This window comes from Larus michahellis, chromosome 1 (genome assembly GCF_964199755.1).
Source record: "Larus michahellis chromosome 1, bLarMic1.1, whole genome shotgun sequence".
Classification (NCBI taxonomy): domain Eukaryota; kingdom Metazoa; phylum Chordata; class Aves; order Charadriiformes; family Laridae; genus Larus; species Larus michahellis.
In genome coordinates, this window is record NC_133896.1 from 152,685,848 (window position 1) to 152,713,811 (window position 27,964).

Consider the following 27,964-nt stretch of genomic DNA (forward strand, 5'->3'; position numbering starts at 1 on the left):
GTCTGTCTTGCTCCTACAGATATGAATTGCACAAGCCAGTTAAAAAGAGTTCCCAGTAATATCTGGTAGAAGCTACGGCAGAGAAATAAGTGCAAAAGACCCAGCCAGAGAGAGCAAGCCACTTCTCTGCTTTCTGAGTTTTCCAGATGGTAGGTTGAATTTTTATATTATCATTTAACCAAAAATAACTGATGCTGCTGGAAAGAGTGAGAAGTATTTTAGAAGAAAGTTTATTTCAGTTAATTTATGTGCTTCTTTATCTCAAGAAAAAATATTAGGTTTAAATAGGGGATACACTTATGTGATAGACAAATAATTTTGGGAACAGCATAAAGGCTTATCTTATAATGAAGTGTATTTAGAAATGGATTTGTCCTCAGTTTTCTGGCAGATATTTTTACTAATTATTCAAAGACACAGAAAATATTTACTGTGCAATGGATTTTTCAGAGTTTAGTATATTTATGTACCTTTTTTCTTCAAAATAACTTGTATGAATAATGTGTATATCAATTCTAGCATTTCCATACTTAAATATTGGAATTCCTAAATTTTGCACTTACAGATGTAACTAGTGTAGGTGTTAACTATTGTGAGTGCTAGTTCTGGAAGAAGTTCAGTGCTCCTGCTGCTATTTTAAAAGCTCATTTTCAGTCAGAATGGGTTTTCTTGTTTGATAAAAGAATGAAAATAACTTTCAAAAGGTGAATAAACGAATTTTATGTCTTAGTAAACAAATTTCACGCAACTGCTATTTCATGATATGTTTACACTGTAAAGTCTGTTAGGCTTTTGAAAGTAGAAATTGCAATACCGTTTCCAAGTTTTATTAGGTTGTAAGGTATGGTACCTTTATAATGTTTGTTCACTTATATAAACAGTACTATAAACAGTTTGTTGCCACATACAGTTTTGGAAAAAAAATCACAAATATGTTACTAACATAGTTGCCTTTGGAGAAGCAAGGAGTTAAGCCCTATAAACTACTACTTCTGTAACAAAACTAGGGGGTTCCCAGTTCTTTCATCTTCCTTTTGTATTTGATTTTAGGGGCTAGGTTTTGACATACTCAGGTAGTTATCCCAAACCTCTGTATTTGGATCTAGTGCTTTTTCAGCATCATTCTGAAGTTTTCCTTCACAGAGCTTAGAATTAAGCACATAACATGCAGTTATTGTGAGCTATAGGAAGAAAGAGATTTATGGAAAATCTCTCCTTTTCCTTTTTCCCCTGGATATTAGCAGTCTAAATTTATGGTATACCGAGGACCCAACAATCTGTTATGCAGATTTTACTTCAGACTAATGTAATAAAACATAAGTTCTAAATACCTCTGCAAAAGCAGTAAGACAACTCAACTATTTGCAGAAATCATGTCCTTTGTCTCTCAGTGCTTCAAGCTACAGGAACTTCTTCCTTTTGATTGTGAGACGTGAGGTGTCTTAGTGCCTTTGTCTTGTGCCTCATAATGCCCTTTTCATTTGATGGAGGTGTGGGTGCTTTCATTTTGCTTTGCACCGAGTAATGCCACAAGCTGCCAGGCACTAGTGAATCAGTCCGTCTCTTTCTATTTGCTGTCTAGAACTGCAATCTCTGCCTCGGTTTTTACTCAGGTAATCTGGCAGTTTGCTGCTGACTTTGGAAATTGCAAACAGAATCACATTGTTCTTTGAATTGCCTGAGCTCTTTGTATTTTCAGGAAACGTTCCTCTTTAATTAGAGCCCCATATATTGCATGTATTCACACAGACAAACCCCAAACTCTACTTAAACTACCACCAATACATGGCAACTTAAAAACGGGGGGAGAATCCATAAAGCAATCAGAGTTAGGTGGGGAGAATCTGTCCTTTCAGTACAACTATTTTGCACTGTTTTGGTGCAGGCTGGTAGCCCAGTATGTGTAAGATCTCTCAAAGACATACTTTTTCAAGAAACAGAAGGGTAAAAGTACAACAACTGTCAAATACGATGACAGGCAAATGTAAATTTCTTACTCCTGGATCATTCTGGCACTTGTTAGAAGAGTAGGTGAAGGCAAGTAATTGGCTGCCACTATTCCTGGACAAAACTGTATCTCAAAAATGGAGAAAGCACAGCTCCTTGCAACTTCTTGTTAATCGCCATCCTTCCATTTCTAGGGCTGCAATAGCACTGTCAATAAGGGACTCGCCAGTATCTCCAATAGTGGTATCAGTTGTGGTGAAATACAATATAGACACGTACAAATAAAACATGAAATGAGAAAGAACCTGATTTCAGACAATCTCCATATCTAGTCTATGAAACTGGTTTTCCTTTGAAAGTCAGTTGTTTTACTTTTTGTCATCTTGCTGAAGTATCTTCTTGTTTAAACAAAAGAGCTCTGAAAAGTAGTAGGCCATTTAGTATAACTGCTGATATACCTCATTGGGGGCAAACAGGTTTGTGAAACAAAAACAAACACTTGAAGGGAAAAGGCTCCCAGCAGAAAAGCCATATTCTGAATATTTTTTATGTCTATTTAATTGCTCAAATACTCTAATGACATTAAATTCTATTTATTATACGGCTTAGAGTTCTTCACTTAGCTGATTGATTGTTAGGGTCTGTTTGGAGACTTCACTGCAGAGACTCAGTTGATATAGATGTACCTAATCTCAGTTGTACGAACCAGCCCTACTGGAGTTAGTGTTTTGCATATCATGTTTGTTTGCGTGTATACACATACGTGTATTTCGCATGCTGTAGGCATTCAGAAACTGATGGCACTGGAAGTGCTCTGGAAGGCTGCATAAATACCCTTTGGAGGGATTCACCTTCCCTTGCTATACCACTAGTTCTGACTATGTATATACCCTGCTGCAATCCCAGATGCGTCGGTCTGTCCCTCTCTGAAACAAACGAGCCATTCCAAATGTATGTGGGTACCAAATAGTTTAAAGTCAGCTTGCAAAATGGGACATCTGGCTGGACAGAAGGACCCTTTAGGAAGAAAAGGTCTCCTCTGCACAAGCCAATGCTAAATAGCAAAGTCACAAGTAACTGGAGATGATGAATTATTGGGAATGATCAGTAATGGCTCTTGTGAGCTGCAAGTGAAAAAAGTGATTTCTGTGAGAACAAACAAGTGAGACATAGGGTAACCAAAGCTGATTTGGATCAATAAGATTAGGTACAGTAACAGGTAGTGAAAGATAGTTAACTACAGTGGAAATTACTGCAGAGAATGAAGAGGTGTTTGAGAGCAGATCTATATCGTAACAAGGCTCAGTGAAACTAAGTCAAGGAGCCACGACCCCATATCATTTTTCAACTGCGATCAAAGTAGATCTTAGCTGGTGAATGAAGTCAAGCAAGTTGCTGGCAAATACAGGACCTGTTTAGGTCCTGAGCTGGATCCAGGCCTCTAATAATCCTGCTATGTGAAACTCAGCTCCCCGTTCCCACCTGTGGATCTAGTGTGCTTCCTGGGAGTCCCAGAAATAAGTTCTAGGAGCAAGCCTTCTGCTTTAAAGGATGAACAAAGAAAAATGCTTTGCTGTGTTGAAGCTGTGAATATTTGTTGTGTGCTGTTTTGCTCTGTATCTTTCTTCCCAGAGGGCCTATCCTGTCCCAGGTCACTCCTGAACCCTCTTCTGGGCCAGCTCATTCATTCCTTCCAGGGCATAACTCCTGATGTTTGTTGTGTTGAAAAGTACCTCCTAAAAATCTATTAACCTGGCCTAAGATTTCCTTAAAATTAAAGAAGTCAATAGACTGCATGTGCTTGTATGTGGTGTTTTTCTCCAGCTCTAATGAAAGTGAGCATTGCTGATGCACAATGCTTGTAGGAGCTCCTGGCTGGTTACTTGCTTCCCATAAAAAGCACAACATCAGCCTTGCCATGACATTAAAGCTGGGATGCTGCTTTTTCGGTCTAAACCTCATCTTTTCTGTGATTTGTGAGTATCACTGCAAAATATCTACACTTAAATTCGCACGCTTTTCTCTTCCAACACTAAGTTCTGTTATTATTTTTTAAAGTTTTAAGAATAAAAATGTTATTAAACATTTATTTGGATGTTATTAAACCCTCTAAAAGAAGAAACTTTCCATGCCAATAAAAAGCAAATGACATTTCTGAAAGCTCAAAATCTAGTTTGTTCTGAATTTCAGACTTGGCAAAAATGTAGGTCTTGATAAGGTCTGTCAGTGTTTGTTTAGTCTGGAAATCCTTGGCACTGAAATAAAAATTCCTTGCCGTAAGTGTGACGACCGTACTTACCCTGCCTGTACGTTTCTTGCCTATTTTTCACTACTTCTCTTGTGCTTACTATCTGCAAGATAAGTTATAACTTGTTTCTAATGTGATTTCTCTTGAAAACTTATCTGCCATCTGTAGCACCCTGGGACCGCTTCTTCCTCACGCATGACGGTAGAACCCACCGCTCTGTGATCTGCAGTGAAGGACAGCATTCAAGCGAAGGCTTTATTAATGGTAAGTAGAATGCTAACAGCTGCGTAGTATAGCTGGATTGCGTGTCTGCTGTCTCCTGAATTATCCTGAGATTAGGTCAATTTAGTATCCACAGACAAATAACCAGTTTCTTTAATAAAGGGGATTGCTGGAGGGTGCCTGGGCCGCATGGCAACTTGTGAATTACAGGTGCATATCAATTAGACACAAATGAAAACATCAGTAAGGCATGGGATCTGCCCTACTGCTGTTACTTGAATATAATATATGTTCCTTTCCAGTCAATTTCTTCAGTTCCCCCTCAGGTTAGCATTGCTGATGACGCTCACCTGGTTTTGTTCTTACTGTTAAATGCTTTCCTAGAGAAGCACTCACTGAAGATACCTCCACCTCTGTAGAAAGCCAAAAAGGTGTTATGTACCTAAGCAGTTGATTGGATGTAAGCTTAATTCAAAGCCAGGGTATATATTGTCAAATCCAGGACCTATCCTTTTCTAAATTGAGGTATAATTTTTTCTGCATTGGACTATGAAGGGAAAGCCAATGTACATTTGGCTTCCTTAAAAAAAAAAAAAGCAACTAAGCAAGAAGAGGCCTCTGCCTGAGGCCCACCGTGGCAGGGTAATTCCCCCGCCCCCATTAAACTAAGTCATAACAGTAGTTTCAACGGAACATCAACTATTGCACTGATTATAGAGCAAAGAGGATCATCTCAAAGCTGTAAAACCACTGCTACACACACACTCTGTACAGAGCAGCTCGCATGATGCAGTTTATCATTGCACGATACCATTATCTGTTAGCAGATGTACATCAGTGCCATGGCAGTAGCATAACTGGTACAGCCAGAGTATATTCTGAGATATCAATGTTTTTCTTTTTGGTTTAGAAGTATGATGGGATGTGTACATCTGATCTTCCTATCTGCCTTCCTCTCAGTTTCCATGACAGCCGAAACATGTAAGTTTCATTTTAAAAATACTTTCTGATGAGGTTTATTCTGTAGGAATGTGTAGGCTGTTCCCAAATTGTCAATTTTTTAACACCTAAAATTAGCTAGTTTTCCTCAAGCCAAAAATCACCGTTGCAAATCTAGCTTTATGTGTTTTCTCTGTATATTAAAATGCACCGAGTACTGTCCATTTCTGTGACGTTAAGCCTAGGTTCTACTTCTGCTCCTTGGCATCTCTGCAAGCAGAAAGAAAAGGGTCTTTTTGAAAGGATTTGGGAGTAGCCAGTGTTCCAGGCCAGTCTCCAAGAGCACGATTAAGTTGCCCTGAACAGGGCACATGTGTATGCACCTTGCTGAACCAGGGACGTAACTGGGCGCTTTGCTCTCTAAAAATGCTTGTTAATGTCCTGGTTTTGAGGTGGTAATACACAAGTGCAATGTAACAATAACACTTACCTGCCTATGGGGGATGTTCAAGACAGTAAGCTCTTTCTGACAGGTCAGGTCTGTTGACTCAGCTATATAATGCTGGCCAGTGCTGACCGGTGACGCACCATTACATAGCACTCATGTAGTTCTAGTCTCCAGCTGAGCTGCTTATTTGTCTGAAAAACATTATAAGATATGATCTCTAAATATTTCCCCATATTCTCAGTTTTACAATACGAATGCTAATTTTCAAACACATTAGATTTATTAAGAGGCCAAATTCTGCTGAAGAAATTGCCAAGATAATTTTCACTGATGTCATTGAGTTTAGATGAGGCCTCTTATTTTCTATGTGTTCCCTCTCCTCCTCTTTTTCCTGGAAGAAAGCTGTATTTCCAATATACTCTTCCTTCGGTGGGGCAATGCCCGCTTTCCGGACACCCCTCATACCTCCCACTATACTTGCAAGGCTCATGGGTAGGAATGCTGTTAAAATGGTGGGCCTGGGGTTACTCATACCTGATGTGGCTAACTTAGGTGCCTGAATTAGTAAGCGAGGAGACAAGTAATGTCAGTAGAGAAGGTCCGCTTCTTTAGAAAGAAGCATAGCAGAAGCCAAGTGTTCACCATGTAGAGAGACTCACCACCTGATTTGTGCACCTACGTGTCTAAAGCCAGGCAGTGGCAATACTCCCACAAAGTGTGATTTTTGATAGAGGTTCTCTACTTTGTTTAGCTATTTGGTTACCTACTCTCATTTTCATGTTCCCTTACCTATTATAACTCCTTTGCCAATCTCCATCTCTGTGCAGTCTCCCTCCTGGCTTATTTTCTCATCTTTCTCTTCTCCAAAATGCAATTTAACTTTCAGATTAGCATTTCTGTTTTCAGCAGCCAATTCACTATTCAGGTGCCTGGGCACTTAAATATCTGTCATAATTGTTTGATTCAAGTTTCTCTGGACCAGTTTCAGTATTCAAGAGTAGAAATATACTCAGTTGAAAAAAAAAATAAATTAGTGCCTTACTGCCAACTCCTTCCTCTTTTTTCTTTTGTGTGAGCGTGTGTGGGTTTCTTCCTATGCTTCTTATTTGTCTCTTATTCCTTTCTGGCATCTATTCACCTTCCCATCAGATTCTTCCTTTCAGTCTGTTACATTTCATTCACTTTTTTCACATTTCTGTGAACTATGGAGAGAAGCTCTTCTGGCTTTTGTCTTTTTTGGGTTTTTTTGATGATCTTATCTGCAGGCTTCCTCCTTCTTCTAGTTTTTTCTTCAGTGAAAGAAAAAAAATTCTTGATTTCCTTTTTATGTATTAAAAAGACAGAGCAAAAACTCTTTTCTGTTGATAAACATTATTTATACTGAAGTAAGGAAAGCTAACTTCATAGTACAGCATTAAAGCCAGTGCTTTTCTGTCTGTGTTTAAATTCCTGTTTTGAATAAAACCAGGTTTTTAAGCAAAGATTTGCGTAAGAAGTTCATTTCAAGCAATCACTGTTTTTCAATTAAAACAACATATTTTTTAGTGTATTTCTGGTTTGAATCTAGGGTTGGGGTTTTTTTTCCTTCTGTCCCACACATTAATTACTATTTTTGCAAACAAATGACTCAATAACTCAAGGTAAAAATGTCTTTCTTTATCCAGTGGGCATAAGTTTGCTATATATAATCTCTGAAAACTCAAGGAAGGTAATTAGAGGCACATGGCTGGCTATTGATCCAGGAATGCTAAGTTCAGCTCTGTCTCAGTGGGGCTAAGGTTTGATTAATCTGGTATTTTTATCTTTTGTTCATTTGCAGTTGATGCAATGGAAAGTGAGGCTTTAGTTATAAAATGTCCCCGATGGAGTTCATCTGTGAAAGTGACCTGGTATCACATGGATACTAACAAAATAATTCCTCCAGAAGAAACGGGATCACGAATATTTTCCTTAAATAGATTTCTTTGGTTTCTGCCAACTTCTAGGGAGGATTCTGGAAACTACACTTGTGTTATACATTTGTAAGTGCAACATTGAAAAGTGAAAAGCATAAGACTGCTTATGCCCCCCATGCCCCCGCCATGTTTTATAATACAATCTAATTATTATCTGTGGAAATGATGCCTTTTTTTCATGGTATACACAAATTCATTTAACTTTTCATTCTGAAATTGCGCTTCTTATGACAGGTCATCAAAAATCAATCTGTGACTGAACAACAATAGCCATCCATATGTTTATAAAAACGAAAACTCACATTTGTTACAAGTATTTAGTATATTCCGTATAAAAATACTATCATTGATGTACCTTTTTTCCCACTTTTAAAGTTCAAATAATCGCACAAAGTTGTTCAACGTGAGTGTGCAGGTGCATCCATACAAGCAAGGACTATGTTTCCCAAGTCAGATTCGTTACCCAAATGACACTGGAAGAGGAAGAATTGTTTGTCCTACAATTGACAATTATAAGAATGCTACTATCATCCAGTGGTATAAGGTAAAGAGAACCCTGATAGTGCCACTTGTATATCAGATTACCTTGAGAAGATATTTGCAGCCAAATAAGGTTAGTTTTCTTTTCCAGGACTGCAAACCTCTTCAGGGAGAGAGATACCTCAAGGAAGAAAAATACGTTTTTATTAAAAACCCAGGAAAGGAGGATGATGGTTATTATACTTGTCAATTTATCTACACTCATAAAGGGAATGTGTTTAATGTATCAGCAACAAGGATTTTCATAAGTGAGGGTAAGGACTGTTGTCTACTCAAAGCAAAAGAAGATGCTTTTGCACATTACAGAGAACAAGAGTTTCTGTTGGTTTGTTTTATCTTCTTAATGAAACTTTAGATCAGCTTTTTTAGGTGAATTTTGTGGATGGGGATCCAAATGGAGCAAGGGCAGGTGGGTAAATTCAGACATGGTCACTTTCAGCTTTTTTGTTAAAAGTCTCTGATGACTCTGGTTACATACTGTGGTTGGTAGAGCTGTCTGGTAGTACTTATTTCTGAAATTAAGGGTCTCCTTAGTGGGATGCCACAAAGCTTGACTTTCTGTTTGTTCAAGGGGAGAGGAATTTGTTATAGTCAATGGATCACTGATGCATTGATGGCCTGCAACGGAATGCCTTCTGGTCCCTCTTGATTATCTAGCATTAATTTGATAGTAGGTCTTAAAAAACTTTTAGATTTGTCTTGAATGAGGCAAAATGCCAGAATATATATATAGACAGAAAATGAGTGGAGGTCAGTGATTACTGTGTCTTTGTTATTGTGAACTCAGCCACAATGGCTGAGACGTGTGGACTTTGGGGCGCCTCTAGGATACAATCTCCTCAGGGAGGCTTTGTATTTGGGTGGTGGTCAGGGGAAGAGCACGCAGCAGCGAGCAGTTCAGATTGTATCAACTTCCAAGACTTCAAAATGTGTCTTCAGTTCTGCAGTTAGATCAGTAGAAAAAAAGTCAGAAGGGCTGTTGTGGGTTTGGGGACAGGGAGGGCTTGGGTTTGTTTTTTTTTGTTTGTTTGTTTTTGTTTTTTGTCCCAAAATAGATAACGTTAATTTGCAGACTGACATCAGATCTTTTTGCTGTGGGAAGGGACCCAGCTTTGTGGCCAGAATGCAGATTTGGGGTGTAGGAGCCTTGATTCTAGCTTTTGCTGCTGTGCCCGGGTCTCCGTAGTGGAGTTTGTTCTGATTATTCTGAGCTGGACAGGAGATAGATTTGAGCCGAGACCTAGTAAGCCAGTAGCATATGAGGTGTGGTGCCGTTCCTCCCCATCTTCCTTGTAATACCCTGTTGGTCTACATGATACTTCTCTGCCTAATAATTTTTGCTTGAATGTACTTTCACCATAACTTCCCGAACTGGGTCAGGAATATTGGCATGTCTGTGCTACAATGAAAATTGCTGGGGTTTATTTGGCACAAAGATATCCAAATTTGCAAAAGCCTGTGTTACATCCAGGCAAATTACTTCAATTCGAAGTTAGTCTGACTTTCTTTTGAAATCATGGCAGAAAGAAGTGATTGCAACATAACAAGTGAAATCTGAGCCCAATTTTTACTAAATTCAAAGTACTTAATGACAAATTGTTTGAGGTTTTATCAGACCTTAAAATTAGTATCCTGATGAGTGGAGCTGTTATGTTTTGATAATATTGGCTTATGATGTACATTCCTGTTGCCTTGCAAATCCACACTGACCCTGCCTCTGAATGCTGGAGGCTAAGAACTTACCATAGTCAGCTAGCTAGGAAGTTACTGACTTTCTCCTGACTTCTTTTTTACCGGATCCAGCTAATGAAAATGAGAAAGAGTTAGGACGGGTAAAGAGATTTGTTTTTCTGGTGGCCTGGGAAGCAGGGTGTTAAATGAGTGCCTGCAGATTTTTTAGGGGTTTCGTAGAGTTGCCTTGAGATCAAAAAGCTTAATGAGGGAAAAGGTAGCAAGCAATGTTTTGGGAGTGGGAAATATAAGACAGTATAAAGAGCAAGAAAAGAAGAAAAATGCACCAAGGGAAAAAACTCTGAAAGGTTTTAAATACCTAATTCAAGTCAAGTGGCTGGAGGTAGTTTGGACCTGTCCATAACAATTATTAGTGGGGACGGAAAATAAATATGTCAAAGGAAAAGCAGTATTCCTTCTAAAAGGTAACGATAAGGGATGCTCAATGTCATGGCCGACTGGTGTAATGGGAAGCAGTTGTGTGCAGCAGTGGTGCGCAGAGAGCAGAAAGAGGGGCCTGGGAACCAGATGTTCTCGGCTGTCAGGATGCAGAGATGGGGGCGACAGAGGGGAACACAGGCAGGCAGCTGGGGGCTAGAGGGTCCCCAGTTCAGATACCGCATGAAAATACATGTTCACTATTTCATTTAATGGACATGAGTAATTTCTCCAACGTCTGAAGGAATTTCTTTATCTCTTTTTAGAAATAGAATAAGCAACTGAGAAAAAACACAAACCTATAACTGCATTTGCTTTTTTTTTTTCCACTTGAGAAGCCAAAAATTTTCCTTGCTCTTTATGTACAAAATGAAAATTAAATAAATGCGGAGAAAATACTGAAACTATTAACATGCACAGAATCCCCAGGAATATTTGGTCATAGGAATAAGATCAGATGGTCTCAACAGACATGTGAAACACTGTTGTAGTGTTAGTTTGCAATTCTGCTTTGGGATCTTAAAATATTAACTGTACAGATTGTAATAATTATCTTACAAAATGCTTTTTCAAAACTTTCTAATATGTGCTTTCTTTCCCTTCTTAATTTCTAAAGCAAAACACTCACCTCTACCTCCTCAAATTTTATTTCCAAAAGATAAAGATGTAATAGAAGTGGAGCTTGGTAAGTACAGACTATAAACTGTTTTTAAACTAACATTTTGCGATGACCCAGTGAACACAGCGATCTTCACGAAGATTTTATCATGTAATTTTTCATTATATTTTTGCACCGTAATGTTTACCAGATTTAATTTACCCCAGGCACAGTGATGTGAAGTTAGATATAACTGATGGGTTATTTAGGTATTAAGCAGCAATTTAAGGGGATTTAAAAATTCTACCCTTACTGGGATAGACGAGGATTACTTACATGGTCAATGATTACATTTCAACTGAAGGGGTGACAGCTTCCATCCACTTCAAAGAGGGCTGTAGATAAATCCCTTTAAACCCATAAGAGAGAAGGATGGACTGTTCTTGCAACTAGAGTTACTCCTTGTTCCTTGTGGTTCCAGTCTGGAGACAGTGGCTGTGGCTCTCTTGATGAATGAAGGAAAGCAAGGGACTGGTTGCTGGCCCTAAGGCCGTGGAGGACTGCCTGGCTCATGTCCACATTGGCTAGCATTGACCGGACCTCTCTGGATGGAAGATACCAAGAGGGCTGAAAGACAGGACCAAGGAATGAACTTAGAAATAGCAGTTGAAGAGCCCGCGATGCAGAGCTTGCTCCCTGGCTCCCTTTCATTTAGGACCATAGGTGTTCTCAGTGGTTCAGATTCACCCTGCGTAACTTGCAGCATCAGAGCAAGGTGCTTGTGGCAGGAGTGAGAGCCATCTAGGGCTTTTGTATAGTTGATGGAGAGAGGTGGACCTCTCCAGAAAGTAACTGAGCCCATCAGAAACATAAATAGGTAGCCCAGGATACTTGTTTCCCAGGGCAGGTGGGGTGAATCTGAGCTGCTGGGAGAAGGGATCACAATTACCTCTCCACTGTTTCTGTCCTACAGCAACACTGCTGTGGTAGCAGGCACTGCAGGGCCTGGGGACACTGTCTGAGATGCCAAATACTTCGGGAGTTGCCATGTTGACTTGCATTCCCATTCTTTTTTTTATCTTTCCCCCAGTTGCTTTGTCACTCAAAATAGCCAATCTGTGCTCCAGGAACACCTTTCTCTAATAAGATGGTTAGTCTCTAGTGCTCTGTGGACTCTGTTCACCCCTCTGGGACAATAAATAATCTGGCACTGCTTACAAGGAGCAAATGTACTTTACATTTAAAATCCCTTTTCTTTACTGGATCTATTGTTTCCTATTTGCAAAACTGAAGGTATTTCTCCTTAATATTAATGCAGGATGTAAGTCCTATGATTTGTTAATCTTATCTAAGCCCTGCTTACATGCCGATTTACATGGAAATAATTTAAAGTGTTTTAATTATACCTTCTTCCACTGCAACAGCGACTCTTACTTTGGAATAAATATTTCCTAATGACAAATACTTAATAAGTAATTTCCTGTTTTAGTTTTGTTTGGACTGGTTCACTTTACTTTTGTCCAGCTTGAATAAAATCCAAGATAAGACTCTGTACTCAAGACTTGCGCAAAATAATATATACTAAATTACTTTTTGTTATTTGCATGTTTATTTGTGTGTAAACCAGCATTTACTTTCCATGTTCCTTGATGGTTGATTACGTGGGTTAAGCATCACAAGTAACGTCTCCGTTGCCTTCATCATAGCAAATATAAATAATTCCATTTAGGAATTATTCTTGGTGTCGTATTAGATCATTTGTTACAATCTCCTTTTACTGTTTCTTTTCAAGTCTTTTCTATGGATCATTTTCTCAGCAGAGAAATATGTCAAAATTGTTAAGACAAAACTCACAGGTGGTATGAAAATTTGTAGAAAAAGGTGTTATGAGGAAAATTAAATTATACTTGCTTTTTATGAAGGAATGTTTACCTTTGTGTTTTGATTAGGTGTTGCTTGGTCTCTGAAATGTCAGGCCCGCCTGGGGATTAAGAAACCGCCAATGGCTGCTGTCACATGGGATGTGGATAACATCCGGGTGAAATACTTAGATTTTTCAAGATTTCATGAAAAAACTAGTTTGTAAGTACATATAACACAGAATAATCTTTCTTCTATGCAAACTGTGCCTAGCTATTAAAGCCAACGGTACCAGCTCTTTCTCTCTCTATTAGTTTTGAAGGGCGTGAGCAAGAATATTACAGAGAGACAACTTTGCATATTACTGAAATAAAAAAGGAGGATCTGCAAGCAAATTTCACCTGCGTAGCATTGAACGAAATGCAAACCACAAAGGCCACGGTGACATTACGACTCAAAGCACAAAGTGAGGGTAGGATTTTTTCTTTTTATTTTCTTACACTTTGCGCTCAGTTTGAAACATGTTGGTGATTTTATTTTTTGTTTCTGTTAGTAAGAATGTTTCTGCTAGTAAGAGGGAACACCAGCCTGCTTCCTCCCTACATATTCAAGCCAGTGGCAAAATTTTTGTGGCTTCATTAGGTCGTGGAAGTCCTGGGGGGACCGAGGGGAGAGGATTAAGTATGCAGAGCAGGACAGTGTATCAGTCCTGTAATAACAATATCCTATTTCCAGGATATTTCTGCTCGGTGACAAATTCCCCTTGCCTTGAAGGCATGTGGTGCGCTTGGATTTGAAGCACACTGGTGTAGTGCGGTCTGCTCTACAAGATACTCAGGCTGTAGAGGAGCCTCTGCAGATGAGAGCCGGGCAAGGAACTGACCTCTCCTTTGGTCATCAGCACTACAATGCATTGTGAGGAGCAGAGTTTCATCTTCTTTTGAGAATCAAACTGTTGTTTCTACTGCAGAACCATGGCAGAATATAGGCAAACTTTAAAAGCTAGAATTTCAGCTGCCAGTTTACCAGTTGGTTTGCCTTCCCTCCCATACCACATCCACTGTAGTGCCTTGTTTTTTGACGGAACGTTAAGTGGCTTGACTAACTTCTGTGATGTCTGGCGTTACCTTCTCTGCCTCTGAGCGCCACTGTGTTCACTGTGTGCCACACAAAGGTGTGAATAACTGTTCGGAGGCTTTCCCTTGGTTTTGTTTTTAAGTTTATGATTCTAATAACTTCTGCCAGAGAAGGAAAATCAAGGTCAGTAAATGGTGGGGACTGGGACTTTAGCTCCTGTGGGAACTTTTTTTTTTAATAGGGATAGCCAGATCCCTGAGAAAGCACTGTCACCGGCACCACTGAGTTTGACTTTTATGGCAGAAAATATTGCTGTGTCTGTGAAGGCACAAAAAGAAGCTGTGGTCAATGGCTTCCTTTCTTATCCCTTCAGATATGCTGAACCACCAAAGACCTTGAGAAGAAATCCCAAGGTCTTTAAGAGTGATTAGTTTTCTATGTGAGAATGCTGGAAAGAGCAAAATTAAGTGTATTGTGATCACAGGGTGTACACAGCTCTGTGTCCTGCAGTATTCCTTAGTGTTCATAACTTCCTACAGGATTATGGCTTCAAAGCACAGACCTATTTGCTTGCCATAGTCTAGACTAGAAGGGATGTAGGTGAACTGTAACAGAGGATGGGTCATCATCCAGTAGGACAGCATCAGTTCCCCCGAGAGGAAGGTGACAGGAGATGTTTTGGTTGGATATTACTAAATGTGTGGAAGCGTAGCATCACCCAGGAAGCTGGAAACACATCAGCTCTGCACCGAATTATCTGAGTGTGGGAGTGCACTTGCATTGAGAGGGAAGGAAACTGAGTAACAGTTCCTATTCACTCTAGTTCAGGCAATACAAGTCCTTTATGGGCCCCATATTACAAACTACATGAAGAAAAGGGTATATTTTATATTTTGTGTTCATCAAGTGATTCATTAAATCTGATTTCTGTTGTAGACAGTAAATGCTAATGAAAGCTCTCAACTGTGACCTTCCTTTGCTGCTGCCTGTTTTGTGTGGATGTCTCTCGCCTCCTCCTTGTTGCTGCTATTGTCACGTTGCCTGCTTCTGCTAGTAAGCACTGCTGGTGTAAGCAAAGCTACATTCAGAAATGGTTGTGCTCTGCTTTAGTTTTCTCCACTCACTCCTCACACAGCTGAGCAATATTTGTGCTAAAACAATGACAGCTTGTCTCTAAGTATAATAACAATGCTGTAGGGTTTGCTTTTGCCTCACATCTTGTAAATTTTTAATAAAAAATCTATCTTTTTTGTGTGTTTTGTTTCTTTGTTTATTTTTAATGGAAAAAAATGTCAGTTTTCTTTTTTTTTTCTTTTTAAATATGTTGTTTTTCCTTAGTGTTTCCCACAGCACAAATTGTGTCTGCTAGCTACTATCCTGTTAATGTGCTTTTTATGCAAGTTCCTGTTCTTTTCAGGGCGTTCATTATGAGTTACCTTATCATTATTTGTAGCACAGATCTGTGATAGGAAGTAAGAAAGAGATGAATAGATGTTGTGCCACTTACTACTAAAATTAGTCAGTTTTGGGGGCATGTAATGAACTAGATAGATAGTGTTTAGCAGCACAAATGACAGATTAAAGGAGGAAGAAAAGATGCTGTAAGCAAATGCATTAGAGCTCTTCCATGTTAGTACCTGTTGAGTCTTACAGCAGTTGTCTCTGTCTTCAAAAACCTGCTGAATGAATGGTTTGCCTCACCGTATGGAAATTTTCCACGGGAACCAGGAATTAAATCTATTTTTCTGAGTCATAATCGTGTACTTTAAGCCCCATTTCACTGTTAGCAATATCATTATAATTAACCCGAGCAATTTGCTTTGATAACAATTGTAATCCACGTAAGAATAAAAACTTGCCAGAAAGGAGCGATGAGAAAGGAGGAGTTTCTTTCACAGTGAAGAGTGGTGAGAGCTGTTTGGTTTTGTCTCCATGGCATACAAAAATACTCCCTTAATACTGCCAGGAACAGGTGTCATTGCAAAACTGCTTGGATGTTTCACGGGGAAAAAAGGTATATTTTCCAGTTTAAGACACATGCTGTGCACACATATATGTATTCACATATGTGAGTGTGAGGAAAAGTGCTGCATTGTGAAAAAAGCATCTGTCTCTAATGTCTGTCCCAAGTGTCTTTTCACTTGTCTTTTTAAATAGGAAATAAATGCTGCAAAGAGAAGCTTATCAGCTGTTTAGAAATGATCTACATGACCTAAGTACCTCAGTTATCAGGAGTAATGCAATGCAGTCAGCTGCTTTTGGTGTGTTTTGGTGGTATCTAGACTACGCATACTATATCTGTTAGGCACAGAAATCAGGCAAATTATTTGCTTTAACAGAAGAATTTTAATGAGTATTTGTCTATGAATTTTGACAGTCTCTGCAGCTATGTTCTTGCCTTCATTAGGAGGTGCTAATGTCCCTGTGTCTTTCAGCTGCTGCTGCTGCTAAATTTGGAGGTTTCTTCTCCTCCTGCTGAGGATGATCTTCACTTTTTCCTCATCCATCACCCCGCCTAGACTTTGATCACCCCCAGTCAATATGGAACCCATCCTTCCACACTATTTCCCATCCTTTCTCTCCCCTCTTTGCCTGAAGCTGTTTGATATCTTCTGACTCCTTCAGTGACACTTGTTCACTGAACACATTCTACATGTCTCATAATACCTCTTTACAGAAAATACAGGCTGCCCCATTTCCTCCAGCTTTTTCAGTCCTACATCTCCCTTTTCAACTCCAGAGACGGTGATCATCCCATGTTTTACGTTCCCTCTCTGCCACAAGACATGTCCTCTCATGTGCTCCGAGATCATCTGTATAGCTTGTTGTGTGGTGTTGGCCTCTAGTCACTGTAAGGCTAAGAAACTTGTGATATCTAATTCCCTTTTCTTCCACCTTTCCTGGCAAAGATGCAGCTAGTCTTGGTAGATGTAGCTGTTCTGGACACCTGGCAAGAGACAGTGACTCTGCCTGCCAGACTGCTCCCAGTTGCCCTCCACAGCTGCTTGGTACCTCTCACGCTGGAAGATGTCACCTCTCAAGAACAAGAAAACTAATTGGCTACACGGTTCATGCCAGTTCAGTTCATTGATAACTACAGTGGATCAATGCTCACAAAAATAGCTCTGCTGGGGGAGGGGGTTGGAAGCTGTTAGCTCCTGAGGTGGAGGCAGTGACAAATAATTGGAGAAACACTGAAAGTTTTAACTCCTCCTACCAGCAGAGCTGGGTCAGGGCAGGAACGTCCCTTCAGCATCCCCTTTAGCCTGTCTGCTAGGGAATACATGGTCTGTCTGAATGCCTTCCACATCCTTCCCTTTTTATTAATATATAAGCTGCCACTGGCTTTTAGCTCCTCACTTGATTCAGGGATGATTAAATAACTGGAAGTGGCTTTTCATGTGTCTGACCCACAAGCATCATCTTATTTCTCCCTGAGCGTTCCTCAATTCTCATTCACAAGGAAGTGTAAAAGGCCCAGAGGACCACAAATTTTTCTGGCGTGAACTCTCTTCTCTGGGGAATGTTAGAAATTCCAGTCATTTGGAGCAGAGATAAAGTTCAGCCCAGAACATCAGCTCTGTTCTTCTTCAAAGATATTTAACACCAAACCTAACCTTTTGGCTCATCTTTGGCAGACAGATGTGGACAGGAATTCCAGACTCAGTTCTCTGCCTTTACTGTCTGGTAGTGCATCCACCTTAGAAGCCAGAGGAGTTACAAAAACCTGCTGTTCTTCTGAAATTTGTCAGGAAATTCTTCAGATGTTGCTTTCTGACTTGTTTTGTCTGGCCTCTCCAATATTGTTTCCTGTAAGCTGATAGTTCTGTATTCCCATTGCGCTTGGATATAAATAAATAGGATTAGAAGACAGTCTGCTCATGAACTTTCTGCCGCTAAATGGTGTAACAAAGTCAAATGGAACAACGGGATCTGTTCAACCTCTGTTCAGGGCCTCCAAAAATGGCTTCTGGCCCTTGCCCACATTATGGTGGAGATAGCTGATTTATTCCAGAGAAATGAGAGGCTGAGTCAGCCTTACTGGGAACTGAACCTGCTCTTCCAGGAAGACCCCTGTGTGGTTCTTGTCTGATGCTTTACAAGCTGTATAAGCACAGGAAATTCATCGCTTCTTTTCCAGCCTTGGTCTAATCAGTGCAAAACCAAACGTAAACAGCATTTTTTTAAGTTCGTAATTTCAGAATTTGTTGTTCGAACCTGTTTCTTCTCTAGATGTTTTACAGATACTTACTCAATGTGTTACAACAGTATTTGTAATGTTGTGGTGAGCACCCTCTCAGCAAATGAAACAATAAGAAATAATGACAATCTCTGATCCTTGGGTCGTCCTCACCAGGTAGTGGAAGAGGTTTTCTGCTTTTGTCTCTGCGTGTTTGTGTATAGACCAGGAAAATGGATCAAATTATAAAATTTGAAGGGGTCCACAAGGACAAAGTCCCTTCATGGGCATCACATGACACTGTTAAAACTACAAAATGGCCAAACTTCATTATAAAAGAAACCAGTTCTTTCCTTGCCTGCTTCAATCTTATTGGAAGGTAGTTTCCCCAGATGTCCTAGTTCTGGTGAGGTGGGCTTCATCGTGTGCCTGATGTTTCTTTCTCCCTTTAAATGGCAAAGAAAGAAACAGGATGAGTGTGAAAATCATGCCCGATTTACCTCTCATCCTACTAGAGGAAAGGGAAAATGTACTTGTAAACTCTTTATTTATATAGCTTTTCAGTGGAATTTCTCAGGCACTACTATTTTTAGATTGCCTCCATAAGTACTACTCAATACACTGCCTCATTCAAATCTCCTGGAGAAGCCAGGGAACCTTTAAATTCCAATATGAGACTCTTTCACTGCCAAGTATTTTACTTTATTACGGTCCTTTAGTGCCAAGTCCGAAAAAAAGCTCTGAAATTGCTCCTTGGTGTCAGTGAGTGCCTTCACCTGGCAGCTTGACGGCTGCATAGAATCTGCAGCGTTTTCCAATCTGTCTTGCTGCCTCTTCTGTAGAGGAAATGGAGACTGCCTCTTCAGCCTGCTGTAAGACGCACCTCCTCAAGTGCTGGTGAACGGCCTGCTGCTGCAGCCGCATGTGTCTTGTGTGTGTTTTGCAGGCAGGGGGAGGAAAAGCCCTGATCGTCTGAATCACTGCTCTGAACGCAGGAGACTTGGCTGGGTGAAGTTGCTACCAGTACATACCATCACCCTCCATGGGTTGAATTGCTGTGAAGGGTCTTTACAGTGAGGATGCCAGAGCTCGCCTCCATGTTAATACTGATAGAATGCTTGTATTTAAATTTAAATGTGGCCAACATTCAAAGGAGTATTTCTTTCCTCTGCTAAGATAATTCTGAGTTTGCAGCATACCTCAGATCTCATTGGAACACTGAAGAGATACATGCTTCCAGTCATACTCCAAGCTAGGGCATTGCATCTGGCAATTATTATGTTTTCTATACCATAGTAAAATAAAAATACAGGTGGGCCCGTTTATGCAGATGTGATGCACAATCTGGATGTTTTCATGTGCATTTCTTTGGGGGTAATAGTTCATCACCCAGTACGATGCCTCTGGGGGTATATTTTTCAGTCTAAATCATTTCAGTTGTCTGAATCACAGAAAAGTCCACAAAGCAGCTATATTATTACAACTATAGGATGAGGAGTTGTCATGCTGGGCAGCAATAATTAGGTAAAGAAGACGGACTGTGAATGGAAAGCTCTTAATGGATTTAGTTGTCAGAAAAAAAAAAAGTACATGGAACTGCTCTGAGTGTACAAGTTAAAACAAAGTGGAGTAGATTTAGGTCTCTCTCATTTGCTTGGGAGGAGGTTTCTACTATGAGACAATTGCCATTAATCTGCCCTCCAAGGGAATAATGAATCCTCTTTGTGTAATTCCTATATAAAGCCTTTGATGTTTTATTTCAAACTTCATAGAATCACAGAATCATAGAATAATTTGGGTAGGAAGGGACCTTTAACGACCATCTAGTCCAACCCCCCAGCGATGAGCAGGGACATCTTCAGCTAGACCAGGTTGCTCACAGCTCCATCCAACCTGACCTTGAATACTTCAGGCGATGAGGTATCTACCACCTCTCTGGGCAACCTGTGACAGTGTTTCACCACCCTCATTGTAAAAAATTTCTTCCTTATACATAATCTAAATCTAACCTTGATAAATCTTCATCTCTGAGGTGGAGGCGGTCAGATTCAAGAGTTCTTCCACAAGGGAAGCTGGAACTAAAGTGGATCGCTCCTTTCTTTCCCAGCTTTCCTTACTTACTTCATTGTTGTTGTCCTTATTTACTTCATTGTATATTACTTACTTCATGTTCCTTGACCCTCTTCAAAGGAAAAGGCAGGGGAGGACATCATCTGTTTCCAGCATAGTTTATTTTACTTTTGTGACCAGGACGTGTTCTGTTTTCCTGCTTGTTTTGCGTACTTTGCTCTTATCTTGCAGATTTCATTATTTGCACATGTTTCTCTGCGCCCTGTTTGTGCAACTATGCCAGAAGCCTCCACTTGTCCTTCTGTGGACACTTACGGTTGTCATGCGTAGGCTTGGATGCCTTGCAAAATGCTTGAAAATGATTGGTGGTTGTGTTATTAACAGTTTTACAATGTTACAAAATATTTAAACATCATCCTCAGCTGTGGTGTTTAGCGTAGGTAGGTCTGGATTCAACGTAAGTAAATATTAATCATATAGTGCTTAGTATGCCTGTAGTTCAGGGGTCTCTGTTGGTTCCACAGAGCTGGGGAAGGAAAAAACTTTGTCGTCTCTGTTGAGCTCCTTAAAGCAGCAATAGAAGTAAGAATATGAGAGGCTGACGCTTGAGACCATGGGTTAACTTCTCTACAGCTAACAATATATTCCTCTTCTTTGCAGTGGATCTTCCTAACGTACTCTTGATCGTAGGATCTCTAGTTCTGCTATTTGCAATGGCAGGCTCCATTATACTTTATCAGTCCTTCCGAGTTGATATCGTCCTATTGTATCGGGAGATATTTCAGCCCTACTCGGTCAAGGATGGTAAGTAATAATAGAGCAAGAAAGTCTAAAAAAAGGAAAAAGGCAAATCATATGGAAATGAATTTGTTTGGTAGTTGTTTACTAACTCATATGACACCTGAGCCTGATCCTTCACTTTCTCATGTGTTCTGAAGTTGTCTAGATAAGGGGGGAAAAACATATCTCTGGTAGGGCTCTACATTCCTTTGTTTCCTGGTGTCATGATTTGGGTTCTGTAGCGATGTATGACACAAAAGAGGGACTCAGTCCTGGTTTCATATTTTTTTAACAAAAATATTTGCCGTGAAACATTGAACGACACTGAAAATCCAATTTACATTGCTATTAACTGTACTTGTTATGTGCTCTCTGAAACAAAGGAACCAGCCTTCTGGCTGATATGTTCACAGGCATGTGTTAGAGCAATACAGTTCTTACCAGCCAAAAAGAAAGGTACCAATATTGTGGAAGACATTTATGGAGGGAATACATCCTATCCAACTTTAGGGGTGGACTTCAGCTCATCTAAATTCAGTCTCATGCTATGAAGGTGAACACATGCAAGTTCCCATCATAGACATGAAACCTGGAGGCCTGGGGCTGGGTTCAGTTGTCAAGCTATAATCAGCTGGTGCCACTTGAGCTCCCTTAGGAGAGACCTGAATCCCTCTGCAGTGGCAGCTGAAGGGCAGGCAGTGCCTAATGACATTATGTGGTATATGTTTTTAGGTGACCAAATCCAGCTCCTCATCAATAAAATCAACTCAGCTAAGCAGGTGCTGGCACCTTTTGTCAGTGGTCTAAACATGGTCATCTAGAGTCATTTGGCATGGCCAAAAGAATGAATACACAACACAAATCTGTCAGATGTTTCGGACTTCTAGAGTAGGGGATGGAGATCAGGCAAGGTACCTGAAGTACCAGGAAGTCTCAAATGGCACTAGAAGTGTATGTTTAGGCAACTCAACTGGGTCCCTGGAATTTGCATGAGAGTAATCTGAATCACTCTAGAATTCACTAACTGCAATGGCTACTTTTGCACTGATTGTAGCAGGAGTTTAGACACCTAGCTTTCATGTAGACACCTCAATTTACATTTTTTGAATCTGAAGCTGACTCCTATCACAGATGTCCGCACAGTAGATACCTACAGCTGATCTAGTTACTTATGTTCTCTTTAAAGAGGTAAGAATTATGCTTGCTAGGGAAGCTTCCATTTAAGTATATTTTAGGATAAAATAAATCAGACTCTAGAAATGGCTATTTCTTTTTTATTGCAAGCATGGTCTGGACCAGGACCCAAGAACCTCAGATAGCAACAAAAGAAGAAGGGATATGATCATCTCCACTGCAAAGAAAGAAATGAAACATTTGGGATTAGAAAACAAATGCTATAACGGAAAACATATTTGAGTGAAATGAAGAAGAGAGAAAAATAAATATTTGACTTTGTACTTGGTACTGACTGTAAGACTACTTCCTGAGTAAAGGAGCTTTTCACTCAGAAGTATGATATGCTGTGGGAATGATGAGTAATTTCTTCAAGGTGCAAGAATTTAAGTGCTATGTCTTGTCCTAAATGACAAAGGCTGATGACAGCCTGTTATATCACTGAAATAACAAATTATGAGCTGCGGCTCTATTTGCTGCTAATATCCATCAATCAGTTGAATTCTTACTCTATATACTTTGGGATACCGCCTTCACAATGCAAAGTCAGGTTCTTCAAAGTTACAAACACACAGGACATAACAATTGAGCATGGAAAACACCAAATGTGCACAGTCTCTAATTTCCAAACGTGCATCCAATGACATACATTATTCACCTTAGCAGGAACTTTGACTTAGATGTCTTTCAAAGACTGATATTTTTATTTCTCTTCTAGCTTTTGCAGCAGACAGCACTAATTCATGTTAACACTTTTCTCTTGTTTTGCCTTACAGATGGGAAGATATACGATGCATATGTTATCTATCCCAGAAGCCACACCAATGAAGCTAATTTTGTGGAATATTTTGTTTACGAAATCATGCCAGATATTCTAGAAAATAAATGTGGATATAAACTGTGTATTTATGGGAGAGACATATATCCTGGAGAAGGTAAGTTTCAGATTGGATAATGCACTGAATGACTTGTCAAGGTGGAGCAAATTGTGGTTCTAGTTTCTTTTAGGGGTATAGGAGGTTCCTTTACGTTCTTGAGCTGGCTGCTCACTCCTCAGCCGCTGTGTGTCTGCTCTTTCAGGCAGGGTGAGACTATGGCACCCTGTACTTGCTGGTTCTACAAAAATCAAGCTACAGGACAGGGGCACAGGCTGTTTATTATCTTCTTGGGTCATTCAGGAAATGTGACCCCAAGTACGACTCTTAAATCTACACCTGCCCTTTGGGTAGTGTAACTCTGCATAGCCATTATCTGGGCAAAACCTCAACCAAACTGTGTGTGAGTAGGTCTACAAGACACGGAAGAAGAAAAAACCACAAACTAAGCTGAAGAATTTACCTTGCTGTTATCACTCGGGGTTTTTCAACCTGTTATGAGGGTGTTAGCGTCACAGGAAGTTCAACTTCTATTCACTGACACGACCTACTTTCACTTCACACAATTCCCAATGTTAGTTTAGGAGACAGTTGGTATTCTTTATTCCTGCTTCCTTGTCTTCCAGAATGGAATAATGTTAATTAATCTGTGCTAATTTCCATATGAACACCTCTATGCTACCTCTTATGATTGCTGTCATCTAGGTGCTCCCTGCCTCAGTTCAGAGCTGACTTGTCTGGTTATTCTGTGCTCTGGTTATTCTGTGGAGCAAATCTTCTCTCCCTGTCAGTAAGCAGGCATGAAGCCAAAGCTGACACATTTTTTGTTACGTATTCCTGACATCATCTGCGTTGGGCCAGGTCTCATTCACCTGCCCAGAGCTGGGCTGAGATCTTTGGTGTCCTTCTCCTTTGGAGAGTTGCAAAAGTGCTGCCTGGCCTTGAGAAAACCCACCGCAACAAGAATGTAAAAAAAGCTGCAAGACTTGCTGAGACAGACTGTTCCCAGCCAGATCCAGAACAAGGAACTAACAATAGCTCACAAAACTGTCAATGCCAAAGATTTATGCCATCTGTTCAGGCGATTAGAGACAGGGCAATATTTTGTTATGGGACACTGCTCTGAAACTGTGGTTTTGGACAGCAATCCTGAAGAAAACTGAGCACAGCATACAACTGGGCTGAAGACTGTGGGATTAACAAAGGCTCTAAGAAATTGGCTGAAAACAAAGATATTTTCACTGTACAAAGGCCTGCAACCCAGGGGTCACAGACAGAACACTCAGCAAGCCAGCCTTAGACAGTGAGTAACTTTTGTTTGACTTGTTCGGTCTGATTTAATTAAAACTCTAAAAATCTCCTGAGCGTTGACTCCTGTCCTTCCTTTTGTCTTCTTGCCTACTTTCCCAGCCTTCTGCTTTTCTCTTCCTTGTCCACTTTCATGCCCCAAAATGCTTCCACTTGGGTGGAAAAGCTATTTAGAATCTGTCTGCCACAGGGAGCACTTAAAAGTTCTCTGCTTCCAGGCGGATGGGCTTTACCCATAGGGTCCCCACTCTTGTTTATCTTCCAATCTTGAGCCTTTCATGACCAGGTTTCCAAGTTCAAAACCTTACAATTAAAATATGCTAAGCAGAGTAAAACAGGAAATGCCACTTCAAGTTACTGTAATCCTTCCTGAACACATATCATAGCATTTGATGAATCATATTTTTCACTGTAGAACTCCATGTATTTCCAGAAAAAAAAAATCAGTGAGGATATACAATGGAATTATTATTTCAAGAACATGCTTATGACTCTTCATTCCAAAGCAAAGCTTTGCTATTTGAAACTTGTGTTCTTCCAGTAAAAAGTAAAGTTAAACAGAATGATTCAAGTGATAAACAGGACGGCATCTAACCAAACACTGATGGAGCTGCTGTATCTGTAATACACAAAACCATGAATGAATAACAGAGGAATGATCATACTGCACTGGAGCAATATTCTGTGTAGCCCAGTGTCCTAACTTCAGCAGTGGCCATGGGCAAAGGACTGGAAAAGAGTTTAAGAACAGGGCAAGCTTATATTATAATTCCATGAGTGCACTCTCCCAGCAGTATGTGGACTTCAGATGCTCAAATTTTTGTGTATAATAGCTGCTTACAGATTTTTGTTTCCCAGTATTTTCTGTCACTTTCTGAACCCACATAAACTTCTAACATTCACAAAACAGGATGCAATGAATCCCTGGATTAAAGTATTTGCAGCATGCAGCTCCATCTTTCCTCTTGCAACAAGTATGGTATCAGAAATCCAATGTGGAACTGAATACCTCCCCAGCTCCCTGGTTTTTCAGTCGTGAGCACAATGGTCAGCACCTCAAAATGGAGAAAGATGTTTTTTAAAAAGTGTTTTTATTGTGGGAACTAAACATATGACAGTAGCTGCTTACCACCTTCCAAAGGATCTACTCTCCTAACATCAGGAAAATTTAATGAAAAAGAAGAACATTAAAGGAGTTTGAATTGGTGACATCACAGAAAGGCAAATTATTTTCATAGAATACTCTCAGAGCCAAGAAATAGGATGGAGAAGTCATTGTAAGGGTTCCTGAGCCAGGAGCTGAAAAAGCTGGACCTCTCTGAGATTGAGGAGACCATTGCAACGGGCTGGCAGCCCCCAGCAAAGGAAATGAGGATATGTATAGAATGGGCTGATGACATCTGCAAATCAGTGGCTTTGTTAAATAACTGTTACATTGAATTTCCTTAGCTAGGCTCCCACCTCCTTTATTTTGGCCCAGCATCACATGCTCCCACCAAAACAACTCCAGCTTTCATTCTACAGACTGCAGGAAACTCTTCTAAGTGGGATGAGCATTCCACTGGACAGGAATTAATCTGCAGTCTTCCTGCCATAGATGTCACATCAGGTCATTGAGAAAAGCAGCTCCTGGAGGCTTGATGTGGACCTTTCCAAGCTGGCACAGAAGTTTCTCCCACAGCATGCTGGCTCTTGAGTTTCCAAGGTTCAGCACCTTCAACATGACAGTCCCCATAGTGGTTGATCAGCTCTCCCTAACAGGACAGTGGGAAAGAAAGAAAATCACCTTCAGTCATCCTGAAGTATAAACACCCTGCAAGTCTGGATCCACCCCTGCAGGGCAGATGCCAACCCTATGCACAGGTTAAGCGTATCAATTAGCATGCTATAGCTCAGGAGAATTAACACTCCCTCTGCCGGTAAGTAAGTCTCTTAGAAGTCACCCACCCAAAAGTCTCCAAATGACTAATTTTCATGGTTAAGTATTGCAGGATCTGTCTGTAAAGCACTAAACTTGATAGAACATGATTCCTTACATGCAGACTATTGATCAAGCACAAATTTGATGCAATCCAGATCTACTGAACTTGACCCTAGGTTGTTGGATTAGAACTTCCTAACAGTTCTTAAAAGCAGTGAAAATATTAATGTTTGAACCAAAGAAAACATCTGAAAGGAAAGCTTTGGGTGTTTTTTGTTTTGTTTTGTTTTCTTTTCCTGTTTGTTTTTTTTTCCTTTGTTTTTTTTAGGTTTTTTTTTAAGCTCTTTTTCGAATGAATAAACTGTATGAGACTGAAGTGATACAGAAGTTATTTCTGGTTAAAAAGCAATGAAAATGAAGTGCCTAAACACAAAATAGTTTATAAAAGAAATTTTGGGGTCTCATCATTTTCTTGTACTTTCCTAGATACAGCCAGTGCAATTGAGAAGAGGATGCAGAAGAGCAGGCGGCTGATCATCCTCCTAACGCACCAGCTGACTAATTGTAAAGAACCTGCATATGATCAACACATCGCTTTATACAATGCCCTCATTCAAAATGATACAAAGGTGATCCTGCTGGAAATGGAGACAATTGGGACTTATGAGAAACTTCAGGAATCTCTTAGGTTTATTATTAAGCAGCAAGGTACCATCAAATGGAAAGAGCAGCACACTGTGCACCCACAGTCATCCAACTCTAAGTTCTGGAAGCAGGTGAGGTACCATATGCCACTGACACTCAAGTCTTCCTACTCAGCTAATGCTGGATGAGCAGTGAGTGGAAGAAAACAGTGGTACTCTATCAGGATGAACTACACGCCTGCAGCTCCTTTTTCTTTCAGTAGGTACATGGTTTTACAGTCTGGAAGTCTGGCTGTATTTTTGGACTTTTTTTCAGTCCTTCGATTGAATAACAAGAAGGTAAACTGATGGAGGATATCTGGGGAACTGAGGGAAGTTTTTATAGGTATAGGAGTTCTGTAAATACATCATTCTAGGCTGTATGCAGAATTTTGCATGTCACAGGAAACAAAATTTACCTATACTCTTTCTATGTACACTCATACAAATAACTGAAAGTTTTAATTTCAAATAGCTGAATGTTCTGCAAGTTCGCTTTACTTTTCTAATGCAGTTGTTCAAAGATAAATGCCTTCTGTATTATTCAACTAGAAAGCATAGTGTGTATTATTCAACTAGAAAGTGTAATATTGTGCTGTTGTTCATTTTTAATAAATACACACCGATACATATTTATACGTATTTTAATATTATATATATAAAAAAATTAATCTCACACAAAATGAAAATTTAAATCTTTCAAGTACAACAGACCATGCTGTTGCTATTGTTATTATCTCCAGATAGAAATAACATTTTAAAATGTAATTATTTTTTTTGTACACAGATAGCATTCCTTTAAACTAATGAAAAAAAAGTCTTGCTGCATTTTATAACAGCCGGCATCCACCTTTTTTCTTTCTGCTTTGACCTTTTGCCTATTTATACTTTCTTCTGACAGGCATACCTTGAGATGCAAAGGTCAGAGCCAAATCTCCTTCTAGTTCAAGGGTGTACAAACAAAATGTTTT

The 27,964-nt window shown here is 39.9% G+C and overlaps 1 protein-coding gene across 3 annotated transcripts; it reads left to right on the forward strand.

Moving 5' to 3' along the window:
• The first annotated feature begins 19 nt into the window (after positions 1-19).
• LOC141751903 (interleukin-1 receptor-like 1) lies at positions 20-27,624 on the forward strand. 3 transcript variants are annotated; one of them, XM_074609509.1, is made up of 12 exons: positions 20-149; positions 4,364-4,459; positions 5,328-5,398; positions 7,624-7,825; positions 8,135-8,303; positions 8,391-8,553; positions 11,085-11,153; positions 13,016-13,148; positions 13,241-13,398; positions 20,914-21,057; positions 22,983-23,141; positions 26,797-27,624. In XM_074609509.1, the coding sequence occupies exons 3-12, from the start codon at positions 5,332-5,334 to the stop codon at positions 27,141-27,143; spliced, it is 1,611 nt and encodes a 536-aa protein (XP_074465610.1). In that variant the 5' UTR covers positions 20-149; positions 4,364-4,459; positions 5,328-5,331; the 3' UTR covers positions 27,144-27,624. The 3 variants fall into 3 exon arrangements, with proteins under 3 accessions (XP_074465610.1, XP_074465619.1, XP_074465630.1); XM_074609518.1 differs by lacking the exon at positions 26,797-27,624 and adding an exon at positions 24,226-24,351; XM_074609529.1 differs by lacking the exon at positions 26,797-27,624 and adding an exon at positions 23,708-23,821.
• The last annotated feature ends 340 nt before the right edge of the window (positions 27,625-27,964 follow it).